The sequence below is a fragment of the Oncorhynchus nerka genome, linkage group LG20 (assembly GCF_034236695.1).
Source record: "Oncorhynchus nerka isolate Pitt River linkage group LG20, Oner_Uvic_2.0, whole genome shotgun sequence".
Taxonomy (NCBI): Eukaryota; Metazoa; Chordata; class Actinopteri; order Salmoniformes; family Salmonidae; genus Oncorhynchus; species Oncorhynchus nerka.
The window spans coordinates 14,141,003-14,168,402 of record NC_088415.1 but is presented as its reverse complement, the minus strand read 5'-3'; the positions used below and the strand labels follow the sequence as shown (position 1 = coordinate 14,168,402).

General features: G+C 48.8%; 1 protein-coding gene across 1 annotated transcript in view; it reads left to right on the top strand.

Annotated features, from left to right (window-relative positions):
• The window catches only part of grm6a (glutamate receptor, metabotropic 6a), a 59,058-nt gene that overhangs the window by 25,619 nt on the left and 6,039 nt on the right, over positions 1-27,400 (top strand). The window contains exons 4-6 of the mRNA XM_065005255.1: positions 1,318-1,472; positions 2,111-2,251; positions 2,375-2,575. Coding sequence (XP_064861327.1) covers positions 1,318-1,472; positions 2,111-2,251; positions 2,375-2,575 — 497 coding nt within the window. The remainder of the gene's footprint in view (positions 1-1,317; positions 1,473-2,110; positions 2,252-2,374; positions 2,576-27,400) is intronic.

The window sequence follows — 27,400 nt, the reverse complement described above, 5'->3', positions numbered from 1 at the left end:
TACGAATACTTAGGTGTCTGGTTAGACTGTAAACTCTCCTTCCAGACCCATATCAAACATCTCCAATCCAAAGTTAAATCTAGAATTGGCTTCCTATTTTGCAACAAAGCATCCTTCACTCATGCTGCCAAACATACCCTTGTAAAACTAACCATCCTACCAATCCTCGACTTTGGCGATGTCATTTACAAAATAGCCTCCAATACCCTACTCAACAAATTGGATGCAGTCTATCACAGTGCAATCCGTTTGGTCACCAAAGCCCCATATACTACCCACCATTGCGACCTGTACGCTCTCGTTGGCTGGCCCTCGCTTCATACTTGTCGCCAAACCCACTGGCTCCATGTCATCTACAAGACCCTGCTAGGTAAAGTCCCCCCTTATCTCAGCTCGCTGGTCACCATAGCATCTCCCACCTGTAGCACACGCTCCAGCAGGTATATCTCTCTAGTCACCCCCAAAACCAATTATTTCTTTGGCCGCCTCTCCTTCCAGTTCTCTGCTGCCAATGACTGGAACGAACTACAAAAATCTCTAAAACTGGAAACACTTATCTCCCTCACTAGCTTTAAGCACCAACTGTCAGAGCAGCTCACAGATTACTGCACCTGTACATAGCCCACCTATAATTTAGCCCAAACAACTACCTCTTTCCCAACTGTATTTAAATTAATTTATTTATTTTGCTCCTTTGCACCCCATTATTTTTATTTCTACTTTGCACATTCTTCCATTGCAAAACTACCATTCCAGTGTTTTACTTGATATATTGTATTTACTTTGCCACCATGGCCTTTTTTGCCTTTACCTCCCTTCTTACCTCATTTGCTCACATCGTATATAGACTTGTTTATACTGTATTATTGACTGTATGTTTGTTTTACTCCATGTGTAACTCTGTGTCGTTGTATCTGTCAAACTGCTTTGCTTTATCTTGGCCAGGTCGCAATTGTAAATGAGAACTTGTTCTCAACTTGCCTACCTGGTTAAATAAAGGTGGGAAAGAAAAAAAAACACCATATGGAATATGGAGTTGTCAGGTGGCATTATGTAAATTGCCTAAAGATTTGTGTGAATATATTTCATTTCCTTCTGTACGATAAGATTAAGCCTCCCCTACTGTTGATTCTATTCTCACCTCAGAGACTTGGTTGCTTATTATTCTGACACACAAAGCACCTTTGGCGTACGTCTTGTATGAAATTTGAATGTGAAAAACAGGAAAGTTTGTCTCTGATTGCTATAGTCTAGGCTACTGTGCCCTAGACTAGAGTTTAACCCACTCCGTTTCCTCCTTTGTGTGTGTGTGTGTAGACGGGTTCTGGAGGCAGCGAAGAGGGCCAACCTCACGGGTCACTTCCTGTTTGTAGGTTCTGACAGTTGGGGTGCCAAGAGCTCCCCTATTCTAGACCAGGAGGACGTGGCTGAGGGAGCTGTCACCATTCTACCCAAGAGAGCCTCTGTTGAAGGTATCCCCAACAACCCTACATTCCAATTCAACCACCTAACATCCCAATCCAACAACCCTACATCCAATTCAACAATCCTACATCCCAAGCCAACAAACCTACATCCCAAGCCAACAACACTACATCCAAATTCAACAATCCTACATCCCAAGCCAACAAACCTACATCCCAAAGTAACAAACTTACATTACAATCCAACAACCCTACATCCCAAGCCAACAACCCTACATCCCATCCAACAACCCAACATCCCAAGCCAACAAACCCTACATCCCAATCCAAAAACCCTACATCCCAAACCTACAACCCTACATCCCAATCCAACAACCATACATCACAATCCAACAACCATACATCACACTTCAACAACCCTACATTACAATCCAACAACCCTACATCCCCAACCAACAACCATACATCCCAAACCAACAACCCTACATCCCAATCCAACAACCCTACATCCCAAACCAACAACCCTACATCCCAAACCAACTACCCTACATCCCAATCCAACAACCCTACATCCCCAACCAACAATGCCTATGTATCATTGCCATGGTGGTTGATCAAAGGGATAAGATGCCACTGTTTGCCACATCACTAATCCTCTGACTGGATGTTTTGTTTCCATGGCTCAGGCTTCGACCAGTACTTCACCTCCAGATCGTTAGAGAACAACCGTAGAAACATTTGGTTCGCTGAGTTCTGGGAGGACGATTTCAGGTGTAAACTGACAAGGCCAGGCATCAAAATAGACAGCGAAAAGAAAAAGTGTACAGGTCAGAACCTAACATTGATTAAACATCAACGTTGGTTACTCTATTTTGTGGTGATAGGACACTGGCAATAGTGTATCTTTCTCTCGCTCTCTACACCTCCCCCTCTCTCTCTCCATGTGACAGGAGAGGAGAGGATAAATCGTGACACTGCCTATGAGCAGGAGGGGAAGGTGCAGTTTGTAATCGATGCGGTCTACGCCATGGCCCATGCCTTACACAGCATGCACCTGGACCTGTGCCCCGGCGCCATGGGCGTCTGTGACAAGATGGATCCTGTGGAGGGCCGGTTGCTGCTCAACTATATTCGTTCTGTGAACTTTAACGGTGGGTTATTATTGTGCCTTACTGACACAGCAGATGTGTATTTTGAACATGTGAGGGATTTAGCTCAGCTAACTACTGCATCTACTCAGGAAGAGCTGGCTGGCTGACTGGTAGAGTTGTCTGATGGTGATACACTGTGGCCATCCTTCTCCTCCATGCTAACGTGCTGTGCTGTGGTTCTGAGAATACATCTCTTTAAGCCACTGTCAGTCCCCAATCCCACCACCATTGTCCAGGCACAAAATCCCCTTCTCCTCCCCGCTGTCCCTCCCTGGGCTTCTCATCTCATAACAGACCATTTTTGTTCCGTGTTGCTTTTGTGGGACGGAAGCTTTCTATGAGAAACATTCCCATTTAGACTGCCCCTCTGTGCCAGTGTCATCTGAAAACACTCTGTGAAGGGAATGCCTGAAGGGACCTACCGAACAAGCAATATGCATTACTGCAGAGAACCTGCTAAGTCCTTATTTCCATGCAGGCATTTCAAATGAGGCTTCCTTTATCTTTAAGGTGGAGGAGAACCGCATCTGTATTTATCTGAAAATGGTTCGCAAATGGTCAGATGTCGCTGTACAGTTCAGCTAACTAACGGTCAGATGGCGCTGTACAGTTCAACTAACTAACGGTCAAATGTCGCTGTACAGTTCAGTTAACTAACGGTCAGAGGGCGCTGTACAGTTCAGCTAACTAACGGTCAGAGGGCGCTGTACAGTTCAGCTAACTAACGGTCAGAGGGCGCTGTACAGTTCAGCTAACTAACGGTCATGGGGCGCTGTACAGTTCAACTATCTAACGGTCAGATGGCGCTGTACAGTTCAGCTAACTAACGGTCAGATGGCGCTGTACAGTTCAGCTAACTAACGGTCAGAGTGCGCTATACAGTTCAGCTAACTAAAGGTCAGAGGGCGCTGTACAGTTCAGCTAACTAACGGTCAGAGGGCGCTGTACAGTTCAGCTAACTAAAGGTCAGAGGGCGCTGTACAGTTCAGCATAACTAACGGTCAGAGGGCGCTGTACAGTTCAGCATAACTAACGGTCAGAGGGTGCTGTACAGTTCAGCTAACTAATGGTCAGATGGCACTGTACAGTTCAGATAACTAACGGTCAGAGGGCGCTGTACAGTTCAGCTAACTAACGGTCAGAGGGCGCTGTACAGTTCAGCTATCTAACGGTCAGATGGAGCTGTACAGTTCAGCTAACTAACGGTCAGAGGGCGTTGTACAGTTCACCTACCTAAAGGTCAGAGGGCTCTGTACAGTTCACCTACCTAAAGGTCAGAGGGTGCTGTACAGTTCAGCTAACTAACGGTCAGATGGCACTGTACAGTTCAGCATAACTAACGGTCAGATGGCGCTGTACAGTTCAGCATAACTAAAGGTCAGAGGGCGCTGTACAGTTCAGCTAACTAACGGTCAGATGGCGCTGACAGTTCAGCATAACTAACGGTCAGAGGGCGCTGTACAGTTCAGCTAACTAACGGTCAGAGGGCGCTGTACAGTTCAGCTAACTAACGGTCAGATGTCGCTGTACAGTTCAGCTAACTAACGGTCAGATGGCGCTGACAGTTCAGCATAACTAACGGTCAGATGTCGCTGTACAGTTCAGCTAACTAACGGTCAGATGGCGCTGTACAGTTCAACTAACTAACGGTCAAATGTCGCTGTACAGTTCAGTTAACTAACGGTCAGAGGGCGCTGTACAGTTCAGCTAACTAACGGTCAGAGGGCGCTGTACAGTTCAGCTAACTAACGGTCAGAGGGCGCTGTACAGTTCAGCTAACTAACGGTCATGGGGCGCTGTACAGTTCAACTATCTAACGGTCAGATGGCGCTGTACAGTTCAGCTAACTAACGGTCAGATGGCGCTGTACAGTTCAGCTAACTAACGGTCAGAGTGCGCTATACAGTTCAGCTAACTAAAGGTCAGAGGGCGCTGTACAGTTCAGCTAACTAACGGTCAGAGGGCGCTGTACAGTTCAGCTAACTAAAGGTCAGAGGGCGCTGTACAGTTCAGCATAACTAACGGTCAGAGGGCGCTGTACAGTTCAGCATAACTAACGGTCAGAGGGTGCTGTACAGTTCAGCTAACTAACGGTCAGATGGCGCTGTACAGTTCAGCTAACTAACGGTCAGAGTGCGCTATACAGTTCAGCTAACTAAAGGTCAGAGGGCGCTGTACAGTTCAGCTAACTAACGGTCAGAGGGCGCTGTACAGTTCAGCTAACTAAAGGTCAGAGGGCGCTGTACAGTTCAGCATAACTAACGGTCAGAGGGCGCTGTACAGTTCAGCATAACTAACGGTCAGAGGGTGCTGTACAGTTCAGCTAACTAATGGTCAGATGGCACTGTACAGTTCAGATAACTAACGGTCAGAGGGCGCTGTACAGTTCAGCTAACTAACGGTCAGAGGGCGCTGTACAGTTCAGCTATCTAACGGTCAGATGGAGCTGTACAGTTCAGCTAACTAACGGTCAGAGGGCGTTGTACAGTTCACCTACCTAAAGGTCAGAGGGCTCTGTACAGTTCACCTACCTAAAGGTCAGAGGGTGCTGTACAGTTCAGCTAACTAACGGTCAGATGGCACTGTACAGTTCAGCATAACTAACGGTCAGATGGCGCTGTACAGTTCAGCATAACTAAAGGTCAGAGGGCGCTGTACAGTTCAGCTAACTAACGGTCAGATGGCGCTGACAGTTCAGCATAACTAACGGTCAGAGGGCGCTGTACAGTTCAACTAACTAACGGTCAAATGTCGCTGTACAGTTCAGTTAACTAACGGTCAGAGGGCACTGTACAGTTCAGCTAACTAACGGTCAGAGGGCGCTGTACAGTTCAGCTAACTAACGGTCAGAGGGCGCTGTACAGTTCAGCTAACTAACGGTCATGGGGCGCTGTACAGTTCAACTATCTAACGGTCAGATGGCGCTGTACAGTTCAGCTAACTAACGGTCAGATGGCGCTGTACAGTTCAGCTAACTAACGGTCAGAGTGCGCTATACAGTTCAGCTAACTAAAGGTCAGAGGGTGCTGTACAGTTCAGCTAACTAACGGTCAGAGGGCGCTGTACAGTTCAGCTAACTAAAGGTCAGAGGGCGCTGTACAGTTCAGCATAACTAACGGTCAGAGGGCGCTGTACAGTTCAGCATAACTAACGGTCAGAGGGTGCTGTACAGTTCAGCTAACTAATGGTCAGATGGCACTGTACAGTTCAGATAACTAACGGTCAGAGGGCGCTGTACAGTTCAGCTAACTAACGGTCAGAGGGCGCTGTACAGTTCAGCTATCTAACGGTCAGATGGAGCTGTACAGTTCAGCTAACTAACGGTCAGAGGGCGTTGTACAGTTCACCTACCTAAAGGTCAGAGGGCGCTGTACAGTTCAGCTAACTAAAGGTCAGAGGGCGCTGTACAGTTCAGCATAACTAACGGTCAGAGGGCGCTGTACAGTTCAGCATAACTAACGGTCAGAGGGTGCTGTACAGTTCAGCTAACTAATGGTCAGATGGCACTGTACAGTTCAGATAACTAACGGTCAGAGGGCGCTGTACAGTTCAGCTAACTAACGGTCAGAGGGTGCTGTACAGTTCAGCTAACTAACGGTCAGATGGCGCTGTACAGTTCAGCTAACTAACGGTCAGAGTGCGCTATACAGTTCAGCTAACTAAAGGTCAGAGGGCGCTGTACAGTTCAGCTAACTAACGGTCAGAGGGCGCTGTACAGTTCAGCTAACTAAAGGTCAGAGGGCGCTGTACAGTTCAGCATAACTAACGGTCAGAGGGCGCTGTACAGTTCAGCATAACTAACGGTCAGAGGGTGCTGTACAGTTCAGCTAACTAATGGTCAGATGGCACTGTACAGTTCAGATAACTAACGGTCAGAGGGCGCTGTACAGTTCAGCTAACTAACGGTCAGAGGGCGTTGTACAGTTCACCTACCTAAAGGTCAGAGGGCTCTGTACAGTTCACCTACCTAAAGGTCAGAGGGTGCTGTACAGTTCAGCTAACTAACGGTCAGATGGCACTGTACAGTTCAGCATAACTAACGGTCAGATGGCGCTGTACAGTTCAGCATAACTAAAGGTCAGAGGGCGCTGTACAGTTCAGCTAACTAACGGTCAGATGGCGCTGACAGTTCAGCATAACTAACGGTCAGAGGGCGCTGTACAGTTCAACTAACTAACGGTCAAATGTCGCTGTACAGTTCAGTTAACTAACGGTCAGAGGGCGCTGTACAGTTCAGCTAACTAACGGTCAGAGGGCGCTGTACAGTTCAGCTAACTAACGGTCAGAGGGCGCTGTACAGTTCAGCTAACTAACGGTCATGGGGCGCTGTACAGTTCAACTATCTAACGGTCAGATGGCGCTGTACAGTTCAGCTAACTAACGGTCAGATGGCGCTGTACAGTTCAGCTAACTAACGGTCAGAGTGCGCTATACAGTTCAGCTAACTAAAGGTCAGAGGGCGCTGTACAGTTCAGCTAACTAACGGTCAGAGGGCGCTGTACAGTTCAGCTAACTAAAGGTCAGAGGGCGCTGTACAGTTCAGCATAACTAACGGTCAGAGGGCGCTGTACAGTTCAGCATAACTAACGGTCAGAGGGTGCTGTACAGTTCAGCTAACTAATGGTCAGATGGCACTGTACAGTTCAGATAACTAACGGTCAGAGGGCGCTGTACAGTTCAGCTAACTAACGGTCAGAGGGCGCTGTACAGTTCAGCTATCTAACGGTCAGATGGAGCTGTACAGTTCAGCTAACTAACGGTCAGAGGGCGTTGTACAGTTCACCTACCTAAAGGTCAGAGGGCTCTGTACAGTTCACCTACCTAAAGGTCAGAGGGTGCTGTACAGTTCAGCTAACTAACGGTCAGATGGCACTGTACAGTTCAGCATAACTAACGGTCAGATGGCGCTGTACAGTTCAGCATAACTAAAGGTCAGAGGGCGCTGTACAGTTCAGCTAACTAACGGTCAGATGGCGCTGACAGTTCAGCATAACTAACGGTCAGAGGGCGCTGTACAGTTCAACTAACTAACGGTCAAATGTCGCTGTACAGTTCAGTTAACTAACGGTCAGAGGGCGCTGTACAGTTCAGCTAACTAACGGTCAGAGGGCGCTGTACAGTTCAGCTAACTAACGGTCAGAGGGCGCTGTACAGTTCAGCTAACTAACGGTCATGGGGCGCTGTACAGTTCAACTATCTAACGGTCAGATGGCGCTGTACAGTTCAGCTAACTAACGGTCAGATGGCGCTGTACAGTTCAGCTAACTAACGGTCAGAGTGCGCTATACAGTTCAGCTAACTAAAGGTCAGAGGGTGCTGTACAGTTCAGCTAACTAACGGTCAGAGGGCGCTGTACAGTTCAGCTAACTAAAGGTCAGAGGGCGCTGTACAGTTCAGCATAACTAACGGTCAGAGGGCGCTGTACAGTTCAGCATAACTAACGGTCAGAGGGTGCTGTACAGTTCAGCTAACTAATGGTCAGATGGCACTGTACAGTTCAGATAACTAACGGTCAGAGGGCGCTGTACAGTTCAGCTAACTAACGGTCAGAGGGCGCTGTACAGTTCAGCTATCTAACGGTCAGATGGAGCTGTACAGTTCAGCTAACTAACGGTCAGAGGGCGTTGTACAGTTCACCTACCTAAAGGTCAGAGGGCGCTGTACAGTTCAGCTAACTAAAGGTCAGAGGGCGCTGTACAGTTCAGCATAACTAACGGTCAGAGGGCGCTGTACAGTTCAGCATAACTAACGGTCAGAGGGTGCTGTACAGTTCAGCTAACTAATGGTCAGATGGCACTGTACAGTTCAGATAACTAACGGTCAGAGGGCGCTGTACAGTTCAGCTAACTAACGGTCAGAGGGTGCTGTACAGTTCAGCTAACTAACGTCAGATGGCGCTGTACAGTTCAGCTAACTAACGGTCAGAGTGCGCTATACAGTTCAGCTAACTAAAGGTCAGAGGGCTGTACAGTTCAGCTAACTAACGGTCAGAGGGCGCTGTACAGTTCAGCTAACTAAAGGTCAGAGGGCGCTGTACAGTTCAGCATAACTAACGGTCAGAGGGCGCTGTACAGTTCAGCATAACTAACGGTCAGAGGGTGCTGTACAGTTCAGCTAACTAATGGTCAGATGGCACTGTACAGTTCAGATAACTAACGGTCAGAGGGCGCTGTACAGTTCAGCTAACTAACGGTCAGAGGGCGCTGTACAGTTCAGCTATCTAACGGTCAGATGGAGCTGTACAGTTCAGCTAACTAACGGTCAGAGGGCGTTGTACAGTTCACCTACCTAAAGGTCAGAGGGCTCTGTACAGTTCACCTACCTAAAGGTCAGAGGGTGCTGTACAGTTCAGCTAACTAACGGTCAGATGGCACTGTACAGTTCAGCATAACTAACGGTCAGATGGCGCTGTACAGTTCAGCATAACTAAAGGTCAGAGGGCGCTGTACAGTTCAGCTAACTAACGGTCAGATGGCGCTGACAGTTCAGCATAACTAACGGTCAGAGGGCGCTGTACAGTTCAGCTAACTAACGGTCAAATGTCGCTGTACAGTTCAGTTAACTAACGGTCAGAGGGCGCTGTACAGTTCAGCTAACTAACGGTCAGAGGGCGCTGTACAGTTCAGCTAACTAACGGTCAGAGGGCGCTGTACAGTTCAGCTAACTAACGGTCATGGGGCGCTGTACAGTTCAACTATCTAACGGTCAGATGGCGCTGTACAGTTCAGCTAACTAACGGTCAGATGGCGCTGTACAGTTCAGCTAACTAACGGTCAGAGTGCGCTATACAGTTCAGCTAACTAAAGGTCAGAGGGCGCTGTACAGTTCAGCTAACTAACGGTCAGAGGGCGCTGTACAGTTCAGCTAACTAAAGGTCAGAGGGCGCTGTACAGTTCAGCATAACTAACGGTCAGAGGGCGCTGTACAGTTCAGCATAACTAACGGTCAGAGGGTGCTGTACAGTTCAGCTAACTAACGGTCAGATGGCGCTGTACAGTTCAGCTAACTAACGGTCAGAGTGCGCTATACAGTTCAGCTAACTAAAGGTCAGAGGCGCTGTACAGTTCAGCTAACTAACGGTCAGAGGGCGCTGTACAGTTCAGCTAACTAAAGGTCAGAGGGCGCTGTACAGTTCAGCATAACTAACGGTCAGAGGGCGCTGTACAGTTCAGCATAACTAACGGTCAGAGGGTGCTGTACAGTTCAGCTAACTAATGGTCAGATGGCACTGTACAGTTCAGATAACTAACGGTCAGAGGGCGCTGTACAGTTCAGCTAACTAACGGTCAGAGGGCGCTGTACAGTTCAGCTATCTAACGGTCAGATGGAGCTGTACAGTTCAGCTAACTAACGGTCAGAGGGCGTTGTACAGTTCACCTACCTAAAGGTCAGAGGGCTCTGTACAGTTCACCTACCTAAAGGTCAGAGGGTGCTGTACAGTTCAGCTAACTAACGGTCAGATGGCACTGTACAGTTCAGCATAACTAACGGTCAGATGGCGCTGTACAGTTCAGCATAACTAAAGGTCAGAGGGCGCTGTACAGTTCAGCTAACTAACGGTCAGATGGCGCTGACAGTTCAGCATAACTAACGGTCAGAGGGCGCTGTACAGTTCAACTAACTAACGGTCAAATGTCGCTGTACAGTTCAGTTAACTAACGGTCAGAGGGCGCTGTACAGTTCAGCTAACTAACGGTCAGAGGGCGCTGTACAGTTCAGCTAACTAACGGTCAGAGGGCGCTGTACAGTTCAGCTAACTAACGGTCATGGGGCGCTGTACAGTTCAACTATCTAACGGTCAGATGGCGCTGTACAGTTCAGCTAACTAACGGTCAGATGGCGCTGTACAGTTCAGCTAACTAACGGTCAGAGTGCGCTATACAGTTCAGCTAACTAAAGGTCAGAGGGTGCTGTACAGTTCAGCTAACTAACGGTCAGAGGGCGCTGTACAGTTCAGCTAACTAAAGGTCAGAGGGCTGTACAGTTCAGCATAACTAACGGTCAGAGGGCGCTGTACAGTTCAGCATAACTAACGGTCAGAGGGTGCTGTACAGTTCAGCTAACTAATGGTCAGATGGCACTGTACAGTTCAGATAACTAACGGTCAGAGGGCGCTGTACAGTTCAGCTAACTAACGGTCAGAGGGCGCTGTACAGTTCAGCTATCTAACGGTCAGATGGAGCTGTACAGTTCAGCTAACTAACGGTCAGAGGGCGTTGTACAGTTCACCTACCTAAAGGTCAGAGGGCGCTGTACAGTTCAGCTAACTAAAGGTCAGAGGGCGCTGTACAGTTCAGCATAACTAACGGTCAGAGGGCGCTGTACAGTTCAGCATAACTAACGGTCAGAGGGTGCTGTACAGTTCAGCTAACTAATGGTCAGATGGCACTGTACAGTTCAGATAACTAACGGTCAGAGGGCGCTGTACAGTTCAGCTAACTAACGGTCAGAGGGTGCTGTACAGTTCAGCTAACTAACGGTCAGATGGCGCTGTACAGTTCAGCTAACTAACGGTCAGAGTGCGCTATACAGTTCAGCTAACTAAAGGTCAGAGGGCGCTGTACAGTTCAGCTAACTAACGGTCAGAGGGCGCTGTACAGTTCAGCTAACTAAAGGTCAGAGGGCGCTGTACAGTTCAGCATAACTAACGGTCAGAGGGCGCTGTACAGTTCAGCATAACTAACGGTCAGAGGGTGCTGTACAGTTCAGCTAACTAATGGTCAGATGGCACTGTACAGTTCAGATAACTAACGGTCAGAGGGCGCTGTACAGTTCAGCTAACTAACGGTCAGAGGGCGCTGTACAGTTCAGCTATCTAACGGTCAGATGGAGCTGTACAGTTCAGCTAACTAACGGTCAGAGGGCGTTGTACAGTTCACCTACCTAAAGGTCAGAGGGCTCTGTACAGTTCACCTACCTAAAGGTCAGAGGGTGCTGTACAGTTCAGCTAACTAACGGTCAGATGGCACTGTACAGTTCAGCATAACTAACGGTCAGATGGCGCTGTACAGTTCAGCATAACTAAAGGTCAGAGGGCGCTGTACAGTTCAGCTAACTAACGGTCAGATGGCGCTGACAGTTCAGCATAACTAACGGTCAGAGGGCGCTGTACAGTTCAACTAACTAACGGTCAAATGTCGCTGTACAGTTCAGTTAACTAACGGTCAGAGGGCGCTGTACAGTTCAGCTAACTAACGGTCAGAGGGCGCTGTACAGTTCAGCTAACTAACGGTCAGAGGGCGCTGTACAGTTCAGCTAACTAACGGTCATGGGGCGCTGTACAGTTCAACTATCTAACGGTCAGATGGCGCTGTACAGTTCAGCTAACTAACGGTCAGATGGCGCTGTACAGTTCAGCTAACTAACGGTCAGAGTGCGCTATACAGTTCAGCTAACTAAAGGTCAGAGGGTGCTGTACAGTTCAGCTAACTAACGGTCAGAGGGCGCTGTACAGTTCAGCTAACTAAAGGTCAGAGGGCGCTGTACAGTTCAGCATAACTAACGGTCAGAGGGCGCTGTACAGTTCAGCATAACTAACGGTCAGAGGGTGCTGTACAGTTCAGCTAACTAATGGTCAGATGGCACTGTACAGTTCAGATAACTAACGGTCAGAGGGCGCTGTACAGTTCAGCTAACTAACGGTCAGAGGGCGCTGTACAGTTCAGCTATCTAACGGTCAGATGGAGCTGTACAGTTCAGCTAACTAACGGTCAGAGGGCGTTGTACAGTTCACCTACCTAAAGGTCAGAGGGCGCTGTACAGTTCAGCTAACTAAAGGTCAGAGGGCGCTGTACAGTTCAGCATAACTAACGGTCAGAGGGCGCTGTACAGTTCAGCATAACTAACGGTCAGAGGGTGCTGTACAGTTCAGCTAACTAATGGTCAGATGGCACTGTACAGTTCAGATAACTAACGGTCAGAGGGCGCTGTACAGTTCAGCTAACTAACGGTCAGAGGGCGCTGTACAGTTCAGCTATCTAACGGTCAGATGGAGCTGTACAGTTCAGCTAACTAACGGTCAGAGGGCGTTGTACAGTTCACCTACCTAAAGGTCAGAGGGCTCTGTACAGTTCACCTACCTAAAGGTCAGAGGGTGCTGTACAGTTCAGCTAACTAACGGTCAGATGGCACTGTACAGTTCAGCATAACTAACGGTCAGATGGCGCTGTACAGTTCAGCTAACTAACGGTCAGAGTGCGCTATACAGTTCAGCTAACTAAAGGTCAGAGGGCGCTGTACAGTTCAGCTAACTAACGGTCAGAGGGCGCTGTACAGTTCAGCTAACTAAAGGTCAGAGGGCGCTGTACAGTTCAGATAACTAACGGTCAGAGGGCGCTGTACAGTTCAGCTAACTAACGGTCAGAGGGCGCTGTACAGTTCAGCTATCTAACGGTCAGATGGAGCTGTACAGTTCAGCTAACTAACGGTCAGAGGGCGTTGTACAGTTCACCTACCTAAAGGTCAGAGGGCTCTGTACAGTTCACCTACCTAAAGGTCAGAGGGTGCTGTACAGTTCAGCTAACTAACGGTCAGATGGCACTGTACAGTTCAGCATAACTAACGGTCAGATGGCGCTGTACAGTTCAGCATAACTAAAGGTCAGAGGGCGCTGTACAGTTCAGCTAACTAACGGTCAGATGGCGCTGACAGTTCAGCATAACTAACGGTCAGAGGGCGCTGTACAGTTCAACTAACTAACGGTCAAATGTCGCTGTACAGTTCAGTTAACTAACGGTCAGAGGGCGCTGTACAGTTCAGCTAACTAACGGTCAGAGGGCGCTGTACAGTTCAGCTAACTAACGGTCAGAGGGCGCTGTACAGTTCAGCTAACTAACGGTCATGGGGCGCTGTACAGTTCAACTATCTAACGGTCAGATGGCGCTGTACAGTTCAGCTAACTAACGGTCAGATGGCGCTGTACAGTTCAGCTAACTAACGGTCAGAGTGCGCTATACAGTTCAGCTAACTAAAGGTCAGAGGGTGCTGTACAGTTCAGCTAACTAACGGTCAGAGGGCGCTGTACAGTTCAGCTAACTAAAGGTCAGAGGGCGCTGTACAGTTCAGCATAACTAACGGTCAGAGGGCGCTGTACAGTTCAGCATAACTAACAGTCAGAGGGTGCTGTACAGTTCAGCTAACTAATGGTCAGATGGCACTGTACAGTTCAGATAACTAACGGTCAGAGGGCGCTGTACAGTTCAGCTAACTAACGGTCAGAGGGCGCTGTACAGTTCAGCTATCTAACGGTCAGATGGAGCTGTACAGTTCAGCTAACTAACGGTCAGAGGGCGTTGTACAGTTCACCTACGTAAAGGTCAGAGGGCGCTGTACAGTTCAGCTAACTAAAGGTCAGAGGGCGCTGTACAGTTCAGCATAACTAACGGTCAGAGGGCGCTGTACAGTTCAGCATAACTAACGGTCAGAGGGTGCTGTACAGTTCAGCTAACTAATGGTCAGATGGCACTGTACAGTTCAGATAACTAACGGTCAGAGGGCGCTGTACAGTTCAGCTAACTAACGGTCAGAGGGCGCTGTACAGTTCAGCTATCTAACGGTCAGATGGAGCTGTACAGTTCAGCTAACTAACGGTCAGAGGGCGTTGTACAGTTCACCTACCTAAAGGTCAGAGGGCTCTGTACAGTTCACCTACCTAAAGGTCAGAGGGTGCTGTACAGTTCAGCTAACTAACGGTCAGATGGCACTGTACAGTTCAGCATAACTAACGGTCAGATGGCGCTGTACAGTTCAGCATAACTAAAGGTCAGAGGGCGCTGTACAGTTCAGCTAACTAACGGTCAGGTGGCGCTGACAGTTCAGCATAACTAACGGTCAGAGGGCGCTGTACAGTTCAACTAACTAACGGTCAAATGTCGCTGTACAGTTCAGTTAACTAACGGTCAGAGGGCGCTGTACAGTTCAGCTAACTAACGGTCAGAGGGCGCTGTACAGTTCAGCTAACTAACGGTCAGAGGGCGCTGTACAGTTCAGCTAACTAACGGTCATGGGGCGCTGTACAGTTCAACTATCTAACGGTCAGATGGCGCTGTACAGTTCAGCTAACTAACGGTCAGATGGCGCTGTACAGTTCAGCTAACTAACGGTCAGAGTGCGCTATACAGTTCAGCTAACTAAAGGTCAGAGGGCGCTGTACAGTTCAGCTAACTAACGGTCAGAGGGCGCTGTACAGTTCAGCTAACTAAAGGTCAGAGGGCGCTGTACAGTTCAGCATAACTAACGGTCAGAGGGCGCTGTACAGTTCAGCATAACTAACGGTCAGAGGGTGCTGTACAGTTCAGCTAACTAATGGTCAGATGGCACTGTACAGTTCAGATAACTAACGGTCAGAGGGCGCTGTACAGTTCAGCTAACTAACGGTCAGAGGGCGCTGTACAGTTCAGCTATCTAACGGTCAGATGGAGCTGTACAGTTCAGCTAACTAACGGTCAGAGGGCGTTGTACAGTTCACCTACCTAAAGGTCAGAGGGCTCTGTACAGTTCACCTACCTAAAGGTCAGAGGGTGCTGTACAGTTCAGCTAACTAACGGTCAGATGGCACTGTACAGTTCAGCATAACTAACGGTCAGATGGCGCTGTACAGTTCAGCATAACTAAAGGTCAGAGGGCGCTGTACAGTTCAGCTAACTAACGGTCAGATGGCGCTGACAGTTCAGCATAACTAACGGTCAGAGGGCGCTGTACAGTTCAGCTAACTAACGGTCAGAGGGCGCTGTACAGTTCAGCTAACTAACGGTCAGAGAGCTGTACAGTTCAGCTAACTAACGGTCAGAGGGCGCTGTACAGTTCAGCTATCTAACGGTCAGATGGAGCTGTACAGTTCAGCTAACTAACGGTCAGAGGGCACTCTACAGTTCAGCTACTTAAAGGTCAGAGGGCGCTGTACAGTTCAGCTATCTAACGGTCAGATGGAGCTGTACAGTTCAGCTAACTAACGGTCAGATGTCTCTGTACAGTTCAGCTATCTAACGGTCAGATGGAGCTGTACAGTTCAGCTAACTAACGGTCAGAGGGCGCTGTACAGCTCACCTACCTAAAGGTCAGAGGGCGCTGTACAGTTCACCTACCTAAAGGTCAGAGGGCGCTGTACAGTTCAGCTAACTAACGGTCAGAGTGCGCTATACAGTTCAGCTAACTAAAGGTCAGAGGGCGCTGTACAGTTCAGCTAACTAACTGTCAGAGGGCGCTGTACAGTTCAGCTAACTAAAGGTCAGAGGGCGCTGTACAGTTCAGCATAACTAACGGTCAGAGGGCGCTGTACAGTTCAGCATAACTAACGGTCAGAGGGTGCTGTACAGTTCAGCTAACTAATGGTCAGATGGCACTGTACAGTTCAGATAACTAACGGTCAGAGGGCGCTGTACAGTTCAGCTAACTAACGGTCAGAGGGCGCTGTACAGTTCAGCTATCTAACGGTCAGATGGAGCTGTACAGTTCAGCTAACTAACGGTCAGAGGGCGTTGTACAGTTCACCTACCTAAAGGTCAGAGGGCTCTGTACAGTTCACCTACCTAAAGGTCAGAGGGTGCTGTACAGTTCAGCTAACTAACGGTCAGATGGCACTGTACAGTTCAGCATAACTAACGGTCAGATGGCGCTGTACAGTTCAGCATAACTAAAGGTCAGAGGGCGCTGTACAGTTCAGCTAACTAACGGTCAGATGGCGCTGACAGTTCAGCATAACTAACGGTCAGAGGCGCTGTACAGTTCAGCTAACTAACGGTCAGAGGGCGCTGTACAGTTCAGCTAACTAACGGTCAGAGAGCGCTGTACAGTTCAGCTAACTAACGGTCAGAGGCGCTGTACAGTTCAGCTATCTAACGGTCAGATGGAGCTGTACAGTTCAGCTAACTAACGGTCAGAGGGCACTCTACAGTTCAGCTACTTAAAGGTCAGAGGGCGCTGTACAGTTCAGCTATCTAACGGTCAGATGGAGCTGTACAGTTCAGCTAACTAACGGTCAGATGTCTCTGTACAGTTCAGCTATCTAACGGTCAGATGGAGCTGTACAGTTCAGCTAACTAACGGTCAGAGGGCGCTGTACAGTTCAGCATAACTAACGGTCAGAGGGTGCTGTACAGTTCAGCTAACTAATGGTCAGATGGCACTGTACAGTTCAGATAACTAACGGTCAGAGGGCGCTGTACAGTTCAGCTAACTAACGGTCAGAGGGCGCTGTACAGTTCAGCTATCTAACGGTCAGATGGAGCTGTACAGTTCAGCTAACTAACGGTCAGAGGGCGTTGTACAGTTCACCTACCTAAAGGTCAGAGGGCTCTGTACAGTTCACCTACCTAAAGGTCAGAGGGTGCTGTACAGTTCAGCTAACTAACGGTCAGATGGCACTGTACAGTTCAGCATAACTAACGGTCAGATGGCGCTGTACAGTTCAGCATAACTAAAGGTCAGAGGGCGCTGTACAGTTCAGCTAACTAACGGTCAGATGGCGCTGACAGTTCAGCATAACTAACGGTCAGAGGGCGCTGTACAGTTCAGCTAACTAACGGTCAGAGGGCGCTGTACAGTTCAGCTAACTAACGGTCAGAGAGCGCTGTACAGTTCAGCTAACTAACGGTCAGAGGGCGCTGTACAGTTCAGCTATCTAACGGTCAGATGGAGCTGTACAGTTCAGCTAACTAACGGTCAGAGGGCACTCTACAGTTCAGCTACTTAAAGGTCAGAGGGCGCTGTACAGTTCAGCTATCTAACGGTCAGATGGAGCTGTACAGTTCAGCTAACTAACGGTCAGATGTCTCTGTACAGTTCAGCTATCTAACGGTCAGATGGAGCTGTACAGTTCAGCTAACTAACGGTCAGAGGGCGCTGTACAGCTCACCTACCTAAAGGTCAGAGGGCGCTGTACAGTTCACCTACCTAAGGTCAGAGGGCGCTGTACAGTTCAGCTAACTAACGGTCAGAGTGCGCTATACAGTTCAGCTAACTAAAGGTCAGAGGGCGCTGTACAGTTCAGCTAACTAACGGTCAGAGGGCTGTACAGTTCAGCTAACTAAAGGTCAGAGGGCGCTGTACAGTTCAGCATAACTAACGGTCAGAGGGCGCTGTACAGTTCAGCATAACTAACGGTCAGAGGGTGCTGTACAGTTCAGCTAACTAATGGTCAGATGGCACTGTACAGTTCAGATAACTAACGGTCAGAGGGCGCTGTACAGTTCAGCTAACTAACGGTCAGAGGGCGCTGTACAGTTCAGCTATCTAACGGTCAGATGGAGCTGTACAGTTCAGCTAACTAACGGTCAGAGGGCGTTGTACAGTTCACCTACCTAAAGGTCAGAGGGCTCTGTACAGTGCACCTACCTAAAGGTCAGAGGGTGCTGTACAGTTCAGCTAACTAACGGTCAGATGGCACTGTACAGTTCAGCATAACTAACGGTCAGATGGCGCTGTACAGTTCAGCATAACTAAAGGTCAGAGGGCGCTGTACAGTTCAGCTAACTAACGGTCAGATGGCGCTGACAGTTCAGCATAACTAACGGTCAGAGGGCGCTGTACAGTTCAGCTAACTAACGGTCAGAGGGCGCTGTACAGTTCAGCTAACTAACGGTCAGAGAGCGCTGTACAGTTCAGCTAACTAACGGTCAGAGGGCGCTGTACAGTTCAGCTATCTAACGGTCAGATGGAGCTGTACAGTTCAGCTAACTAACGGTCAGAGGGCACTCTACAGTTCAGCTACTTAAAGGTCAGAGGGCGCTGTACAGTTCAGCTATCTAACGGTCAGATGGAGCTGTACAGTTCAGCTAACTAACGGTCAGATGTCTCTGTACAGTTCAGCTATCTAACGGTCAGATGGAGCTGTACAGTTCAGCTAACTAACGGTCAGAGGGCGCTGTACAGCTCACCTACCTAAAGGTCAGAGGGCGCTGTACAGTTCACCTACCTAAAGGTCAGAGGGCGCTGTACAGTTCAGCTAACTAACGGTCAGATGGCACTGTACAGTTCAGCTAACTAACGGTCAGAGGGCGCTGTACAGTTCAGCATAACTAACGGTCAGATGTCGCTGTACAGTTCAGCTAACTAACGGTCAGATGGCGCTGTACAGTTCAACTAACTAACGGTCAAATGTCGCTGTACAGTTCAGTTAACTAACGGTCAGAGGGCGCTGTACAGTTCAGCTAACTAACGGTCAGAGGGCGCTGTACAGTTCAGCTAACTAACGGTCAGAGGGCGCTGTACAGTTCAGCTATCTAACGGTCAGATGGAGCTGTACAGTTCAGCTAACTAACGGTCAGAGGGCGTTGTACAGTTCACCTACCTAAAGGTCAGAGGGCTCTGTACAGTTCACCTACCTAAAGGTCAGAGGGTGCTGTACAGTTCAGCTAACTAACGGTCAGATGGCACTGTACAGTTCAGCATAACTAACGGTCAGATGGCGCTGTACAGTTCAGCATAACTAAAGGTCAGAGGGCGCTGTACAGTTCAGCTAACTAACGGTCAGATGGCGCTGACAGTTCAGCATAACTAACGGTCAGAGGGCGCTGTACAGTTCAGCTAACTAACGGTCAGAGGGCGCTGTACAGTTCAGCTAACTAACGGTCAGAGAGCGCTGTACAGTTCAGCTAACTAACGGTCAGAGGGCGCTGTACAGTTCAGCTATCTAACGGTCAGATGGAGCTGTACAGTTCAGCTAACTAACGGTCAGAGGGCACTCTACAGTTCAGCTACTTAAAGGTCAGAGGGCGCTGTACAGTTCAGCTATCTAACGGTCAGATGGAGTTGTACAGTTCAGCTAACTAACGGTCAGATGTCTCTGTACAGTTCAGCTATCTAACGGTCAGATGGAGCTGTACAGTTCAGCTAACTAACGGTCAGAGGGCGCTGTACAGCTCACCTACCTAAAGGTCAGAGGGCGCTGTACAGTTCACCTACCTAAAGGTCAGAGGGCGCTGTACAGTTCAGCTAACTAACGGTCAGATGGCACTGTACAGTTCAGCTAACTAACGGTCAGAGGGCGCTGTACAGTTCAGCATAACTAACGGTCAGATGTCGCTGTACAGTTCAGCTAACTAACGGTCAGATGGCGCTGTACAGTTCAACTAACTAACGGTCAAATGTCGCTGTACAGTTCAGTTAACTAACGGTCAGAGGGCGCTGTACAGTTCAGCTAACTAACGGTCAGAGGGCGCTGTACAGTTCAGCTAACTAACGGTCAGAGGGCGCTGTACAGTTCAGCTAACTAACGGTCATGGGGCGCTGTACAGTTCAACTATCTAACGGTCAGATGGCGCTGTACAGTTCAGCTAACTAACGGTCAGATGGCGCTGTACAGTTCAGCTAACTAACGGTCAGAGTGCGCTATACAGTTCAGCTAACTAAAGGTCAGAGGGCGCTGTACAGTTCAGCTAACTAACGGTCAGAGGGCGCTGTACAGTTCAGCTAACTAAAGGTCAGAGGGCGCTGTACAGTTCAGCATAACTAACGGTCAGAGGGCGCTGTACAGTTCAGCATAACTAACGGTCAGAGGGTGCTGTACAGTTCAGCTAACTAACGGTCAGATGGCGCTGTACAGTTCAGCTAACTAACGGTCAGAGTGCGCTATACAGTTCAGCTAACTAAAGGTCAGAGGGCGCTGTACAGTTCAGCTAACTAACGGTCAGAGGGCGCTGTACAGTTCAGCTAACTAAAGGTCAGAGGGCGCTGTACAGTTCAGCATAACTAACGGTCAGAGGGCGCTGTACAGTTCAGCATAACTAACGGTCAGAGGGTGCTGTACAGTTCAGCTAACTAATGGTCAGATGGCACTGTACAGTTCAGATAACTAACGGTCAGAGGGCGCTGTACAGTTCAGCTAACTAACGGTCAGAGGGCGCTGTACAGTTCAGCTATCTAACGGTCAGATGGAGCTGTACAGTTCAGCTAACTAACGGTCAGAGGGCGTTGTACAGTTCACCTACCTAAAGGTCAGAGGGCTCTGTACAGTTCACCTACCTAAAGGTCAGAGGGTGCTGTACAGTTCAGCTAACTAACGGTCAGATGGCACTGTACAGTTCAGCATAACTAACGGTCAGATGGCGCTGTACAGTTCAGCATAACTAACGGTCAGAGGGCGCTGTACAGTTCAACTAACTAACGGTCAAATGTCGCTGTACAGTTCAGTTAACTAACGGTCAGAGGGCGCTGTACAGTTCAGCTAACTAACGGTCAGAGGGCGCTGTACAGTTCAGCTAACTAACGGTCAGAGGGCGCTGTACAGTTCAGCTAACTAACGGTCATGGGGCGCTGTACAGTTCAACTATCTAACGGTCAGATGGCGCTGTACAGTTCAGCTAACTAACGGTCAGATGGCGCTGTACAGTTCAGCTAACTAACGGTCAGAGGCGCTGTACAGTTCAGCTAACTAAAGGTCAGAGGGCGCTGTACAGTTCAGCTAACTAACGGTCAGAGGGCGCTGTACAGTTCAGCTAACTAAAGGTCAGAGGGCGCTGTACAGTTCAGCATAACTAACGGTCAGAGGGCGCTGTACAGTTCAGCATAACTAACGGTCAGAGGGTGCTGTACAGTTCAGCTAACTAATGGTCAGATGGCACTGTACAGTTCAGATAACTAACGGTCAGAGGGCGCTGTACAGTTCAGCTAACTAACGGTCAGAGGGCGCTGTACAGTTCAGCTATCTAACGGTCAGATGGAGCTGTACAGTTCAGCTAACTAACGGTCAGAGGGCGTTGTACAGTTCACCTACCTAAAGGTCAGAGGCGCTGTACAGTTCAGCTAACTAAAGGTCAGAGGGCGCTGTACAGTTCAGCATAACTAACGGTCAGAGGGCGCTGTACAGTTCAGCATAACTAACGGTCAGAGGGTGCTGTACAGTTCAGCTAACTAATGGTCAGATGGCACTGTACAGTTCAGATAACTAACGGTCAGAGGGCGCTGTACAGTTCAGCTAACTAACGGTCAGAGGGCGCTGTACAGTTCAGCTATCTAACGGTCAGATGGAGCTGTACAGTTCAGCTAACTAACGGTCAGAGGGCGTTGTACAGTTCACCTACCTAAAGGTCAGAGGGCTCTGTACAGTTCACCTACCTAAAGGTCAGAGGGTGCTGTACAGTTCAGCTAACTAACGGTCAGATGGCACTGTACAGTTCAGCATAACTAACGGTCAGATGGCGCTGTACAGTTCAGCATAACTAAAGGTCAGAGGGCGCTGTACAGTTCAGCTAACTAACGGTCAGATGGCGCTGACAGTTCAGCATAACTAACGGTCAGAGGGCGCTGTACAGTTCAACTAACTAACGGTCAAATGTCGCTGTACAGTTCAGTTAACTAACGGTCAGAGGGCGCTGTACAGTTCAGCTAACTAACGGTCAGAGGGCGCTGTACAGTTCAGCTAACTAACGGTCAGAGGGCGCTGTACAGTTCAGCTAACTAACGGTCATGGGGCGCTGTACAGTTCAACTATCTAACGGTCAGATGGCGCTGTACAGTTCAGCTAACTAACGGTCAGATGGCGCTGTACAGTTCAGCTAACTAACGGTCAGAGTGCGCTATACAGTTCAGCTAACTAAAGGTCAGAGGGCGCTGTACAGTTCAGCTAACTAACGGTCAGAGGGCGCTGTACAGTTCAGCTAACTAAAGGTCAGAGGGCGCTGTACAGTTCAGCATAACTAACGGTCAGAGGGTGCTGTACAGTTCAGCTAACTAATGGTCAGATGGCACTGTACAGTTCAGATAACTAACGGTCAGAGGGCGCTGTACAGTTCAGCTAACTAACGGTCAGAGGGCGCTGTACAGTTCAGCTATCTAACGGTCAGATGGAGCTGTACAGTTCAGCTAACTAACGGTCAGAGGGCGTTGTACAGTTCACCTACCTAAAGGTCAGAGGGCTCTGTACAGTTCACCTACCTAAAGGTCAGAGGGTGCTGTACAGTTCAGCTAACTAACGGTCAGATGGCACTGTACAGTTCAGCATAACTAACGGTCAGATGGCGCTGTACAGTTCAGCATAACTAAAGGTCAGAGGGCGCTGTAAAGTTCAGCTAACTAACGGTCAGATGGCGCTGACAGTTCAGCATAACTAACGGTCAGAGGGCGCTGTACAGTTCAGCTAACTAACGGTCAGAGGCGCTGTACAGTTCAGCTAACTAACGGTCAGAGAGCGCTGTACAGTTCAGCTAACTAACGGTCAGAGGGCGCTCTACAGTTCAGCTACTTAAAGGTCAGAGGGCGCTGTACAGTTCAGCTATCTAACGGTCAGATGGAGCTGTACAGTTCAGCTAACTAACGGTCAGATGTCTCTGTACAGTTCAGCTATCTAACGGTCAGATGGAGCTGTACAGTTCAGCTAACTAACGGTCAGAGGGCGCTGTACAGCTCACCTACCTAAAGGTCAGAGGGCGCTGTACAGTTCACCTACCTAAAGGTCAGAGGGCGCTGTACAGTTCAGCTAACTAACGGTCAGATGGCACTGTACAGTTCAGCTAACTAACGGTCAGAGGGCGCTGTACAGTTCAGCATAACTAACGGTCAGAGGGTGCTATACAGTTCAGATAACTAACGGTCAGAGGGCGCTGTACAGTTCAGCTAACTAACGGTCAGATGGCGCTGACAGTTCAGCATAACTAACGGTCAGAGGGCGCTGTACAGTTCAGCTAACTAACGGTCAGAGGGCGCTGTACAGTTCAGCTAACTAACGGTCAGATGTCGCTGTACAGTTCAGCTAACTAACGGTCAGATGGCGCTGACAGTTCAGCATAACTAACGGTCAGATGTCGCTGTACAGTTCAGCTAACTAACGGTCAGATGGCGCTGTACAGTTCAACTAACTAACGGTCAAATGTCGCTGTACAGTTCAGTTAACTAACGGTCAGAGGGCGCTGTACAGTTCAGCTAACTAACGGTCAGAGGGCGCTGTACAGTTCAGCTAACTAACGGTCATGGGGCGCTGTACAGTTCAACTATCTAACGGTCAGATGGCGCTGTACAGTTCAGCTAACTAACGGTCAGATGGCGCTGTACAGTTCAGCTAACTAACGGTCAGAGTGCGCTATACAGTTCAGCTAACTAAAGGTCAGAGGGCGCTGTACAGTTCAGCTAACTAACGGTCAGAGGGCGCTGTACAGTTCAGCTAACTAAAGGTCAGAGGGCGCTGTACAGTTCAGCATAACTAACGGTCAGAGGGCGCTGTACAGTTCAGCATAACTAACGGTCAGAGGGTGCTGTACAGTTCAGCTAACTAATGGTCAGATGGCACTGTACAGTTCAGATAACTAACGGTCAGAGGGCCCTGTACAGTTCAGCTAACTAACGGTCAGAGGGCGCTGTACAGTTCAGCTATCTAACGGTCAGATGGAGCTGTACAGTTCAGCTAACTAACGGTCAGAGGGCGTTGTACAGTTCACCTACCTAAAGGTCAGAGGGCTCTGTACAGTTCACCTACCTAAAGATCAGAGGGTGCTGTACAGTTCAGCTAACTAACGGTCAGATGGCACTGTACAGTTCAGCATAACTAACGGTCAGATGGCGCTGTACAGTTCAGCATAACTAAAGGTCAGAGGGCGCTGTACAGTTCAGCTAACTAACGGTCAGATGGCGCTGACAGTTCAGCATAACTAACGGTCAGAGGGCGCTGTACAGTTCAGCTAACTAACGGTCAGAGGGCGCTGTACAGTTCAGCTAACTAACGGTCAGAGAGCGCTGTACAGTTCAGCTAACTAACGGTCAGAGGGCGCTGTACAGTTCAGCTATCTAACGGTCAGATGGAGCTGTACAGTTCAGCTAACTAACGGTCAGAGGGCACTCTACAGTTCAGCTACTTAAAGGTCAGAGGGCGCTGTACAGTTCAGCTATCTAACGGTCAGATGGAGTTGTACAGTTCAGCTAACTAACGGTCAGATGTCTCTGTACAGTTCAGCTATCTAACGGTCAGATGGAGCTGTACAGTTCAGCTAACTAACGGTCAGAGGGCGCTGTACAGCTCACCTACCTAAAGGTCAGAGGGCGCTGTACAGTTCACCTACCTAAAGGTCAGAGGGCTCTGTACAGTTCACCTACCTAAAGGTCAGAGGGTGCTGTACAGTTCAGCTAACTAACGGTCAGATGGCACTGTACAGTTCAGCATAACTAACGGTCAGATGGCGCTGTACAGTTCAGCATAACTAAAGGTCAGAGGGCGCTGTACAGTTCAGCTAACTAACGGTCAGATGGCGCTGACAGTTCAGCATAACTAACGGTCAGAGGGCGCTGTACAGTTCAGCTAACTAACGGTCAGAGGGCGCTGTACAGTTCAGCTAACTAACGGTCAGAGAGCGCTGTACAGTTCAGCTAACTAACGGTCAGAGGGCGCTCTACAGTTCAGCTACTTAAAGGTCAGAGGGCGCTGTACAGTTCAGCTATCTAACGGTCAGATGGAGCTGTACAGTTCAGCTAACTAACGGTCAGATGTCTCTGTACAGTTCAGCTATCTAACGGTCAGATGGAGCTGTACAGTTCAGCTAACTAACGGTCAGAGGGCGCTGTACAGCTCACCTACCTAAAGGTCAGAGGGCGCTGTACAGTTCACCTACCTAAAGGTCAGAGGGCGCTGTACAGTTCAGCTAACTAACGGTCAGATGGCACTGTACAGTTCAGCTAACTAACGGTCAGAGGGCGCTGTACAGTTCAGCATAACTAACGGTCAGAGGGTGCTATACAGTTCAGATAACTAACGGTCAGAGGGCGCTGTACAGTTCAGCTAACTAACGGTCAGATGGCGCTGACAGTTCAGCATAACTAACGGTCAGAGGGCGCTGTACAGTTCAGCTAACTAACGGTCAGAGGGCGCTGTACAGTTCAGCTAACTAACGGTCAGATGTCGCTGTACAGTTCAGCTAACTAACGGTCAGATGGCGCTGACAGTTCAGCATAACTAACGGTCAGATGTCGCTGTACAGTTCAGCTAACTAACGGTCAGATGGCGCTGTACAGTTCAACTAACTAACGGTCAAATGTCGCTGTACAGTTCAGTTAACTAACGGTCAGAGGGCGCTGTACAGTTCAGCTAACTAACGGTCAGAGGGCGCTGTACAGTTCAGCTAACTAACGGTCATGGGGCGCTGTACAGTTCAACTATCTAACGGTCAGATGGCGCTGTACAGTTCAGCTAACTAACGGTCAGATGGCGCTGTACAGTTCAGCTAACTAACGGTCAGAGTGCGCTATACAGTTCAGCTAACTAAAGGTCAGAGGGCGCTGTACAGTTCAGCTAACTAACGGTCAGAGGGCGCTGTACAGTTCAGCTAACTAAAGGTCAGAGGGCGCTGTACAGTTCAGCATAACTAACGGTCAGAGGGCGCTGTACAGTTCAGCTATCTAACGGTCAGATGGAGCTGTACAGTTCAGCTAACTAACGGTCAGAGGGCGTTGTACAGTTCACCTACCTAAAGGTCAGAGGGCTCTGTACAGTTCACCTACCTAAAGATCAGAGGGTGCTGTACAGTTCAGCTAACTAACGGTCAGATGGCACTGTACAGTTCAGCATAACTAACGGTCAGATGGCGCTGTACAGTTCAGCATAACTAAAGGTCAGAGGGCGCTGTACAGTTCAGCTAACTAACGGTCAGATGGCGCTGACAGTTCAGCATAACTAACGGTCAGAGGGCGCTGTACAGTTCAGCTAACTAACGGTCAGAGGGCGCTGTACATTTCAGCTAACTAACGGTCAGAGAGCGCTGTACAGTTCAGCTAACTAACGGTCAGAGGGCGCTGTACAGTTCAGCTATCTAACGGTCAGATGGAGCTGTACAGTTCAGCTAACTAACGGTCAGAGGGCACTCTACAGTTCAGCTACTTAAAGGTCAGAGGGCGCTGTACAGTTCAGCTATCTAACGGTCAGATGGAGCTGTACAGTTCAGCTAACTAACGGTCAGATGTCTCTGTACAGTTCAGCTATCTAACGGTCAGATGGAGCTGTACAGTTCAGCTAACTAACGGTCAGAGGGCGCTGTACAGCTCACCTACCTAAAGGTCAGAGGGCGCTGTACAGTTCACCTACCTAAAGGTCAGAGGGCGCTGTACAGTTCAGCTAACTAACGGTCAGATGGCACTGTACAGTTCAGCTAACTAACGGTCAGAGGGCGCTGTACAGTTCAGCATAACTAACGGTCAGAGGGTGCTATACAGTTCAGATAACTAACGGTCAGAGGGCGCTATACAGTTCAGCTATCTAACGGTCAGATGGAGCTGTACAGTTCAGCTAACTAACGGTCAGAGGGCGGTTTACAGTTCAGCCAACTAACGATCAGATGGCGCTGTACAGTTCAGCTAACTAATGGTCAGAGGGCGCTGTACAGTTCAGCTAACTAACGGTCAGATGGCGCTATACAGTTCAGCATAACTAACGGTCAGATGGCGCTGTACAGTTCAGCTAACTAATGGTCAGAGGGTGCTATACAGTTCAGCTATCTAATGCAAATGAAACAGCTGCTCATCCATTGAAGATAAAAGACCTTGGCTAATGCAACAATTGTATTTGCCAATCACGTTTTTTAATTTTCTGTCCTTTGATTTACCAAAATCAGTGATTGTCCTTTATGCAATTCAAAATCCATCTGTTTTTATTTTGTCCTTGTTTAGAAAATGAAAGGAAATGTGTCTCTGTGTGGTATTTGAGGGAAGGAAAGTGTCTGAATGAATAATACATATGTAACAGCTGGTTGGGTTGAAGTACAGGACTGTAAAAAGCTCAGAGGAATATGCACAAAGTGGTTAGGAGTATTTAGGATTTCTGTTGCATAAAGCCTGTCTTCTACCTTGGTTTAGGAGTTCTGTTGCATAAAGCCCGTCTTCTACCTTGGTTTAGGAGTTCTGTTGCATAAAGCCTGT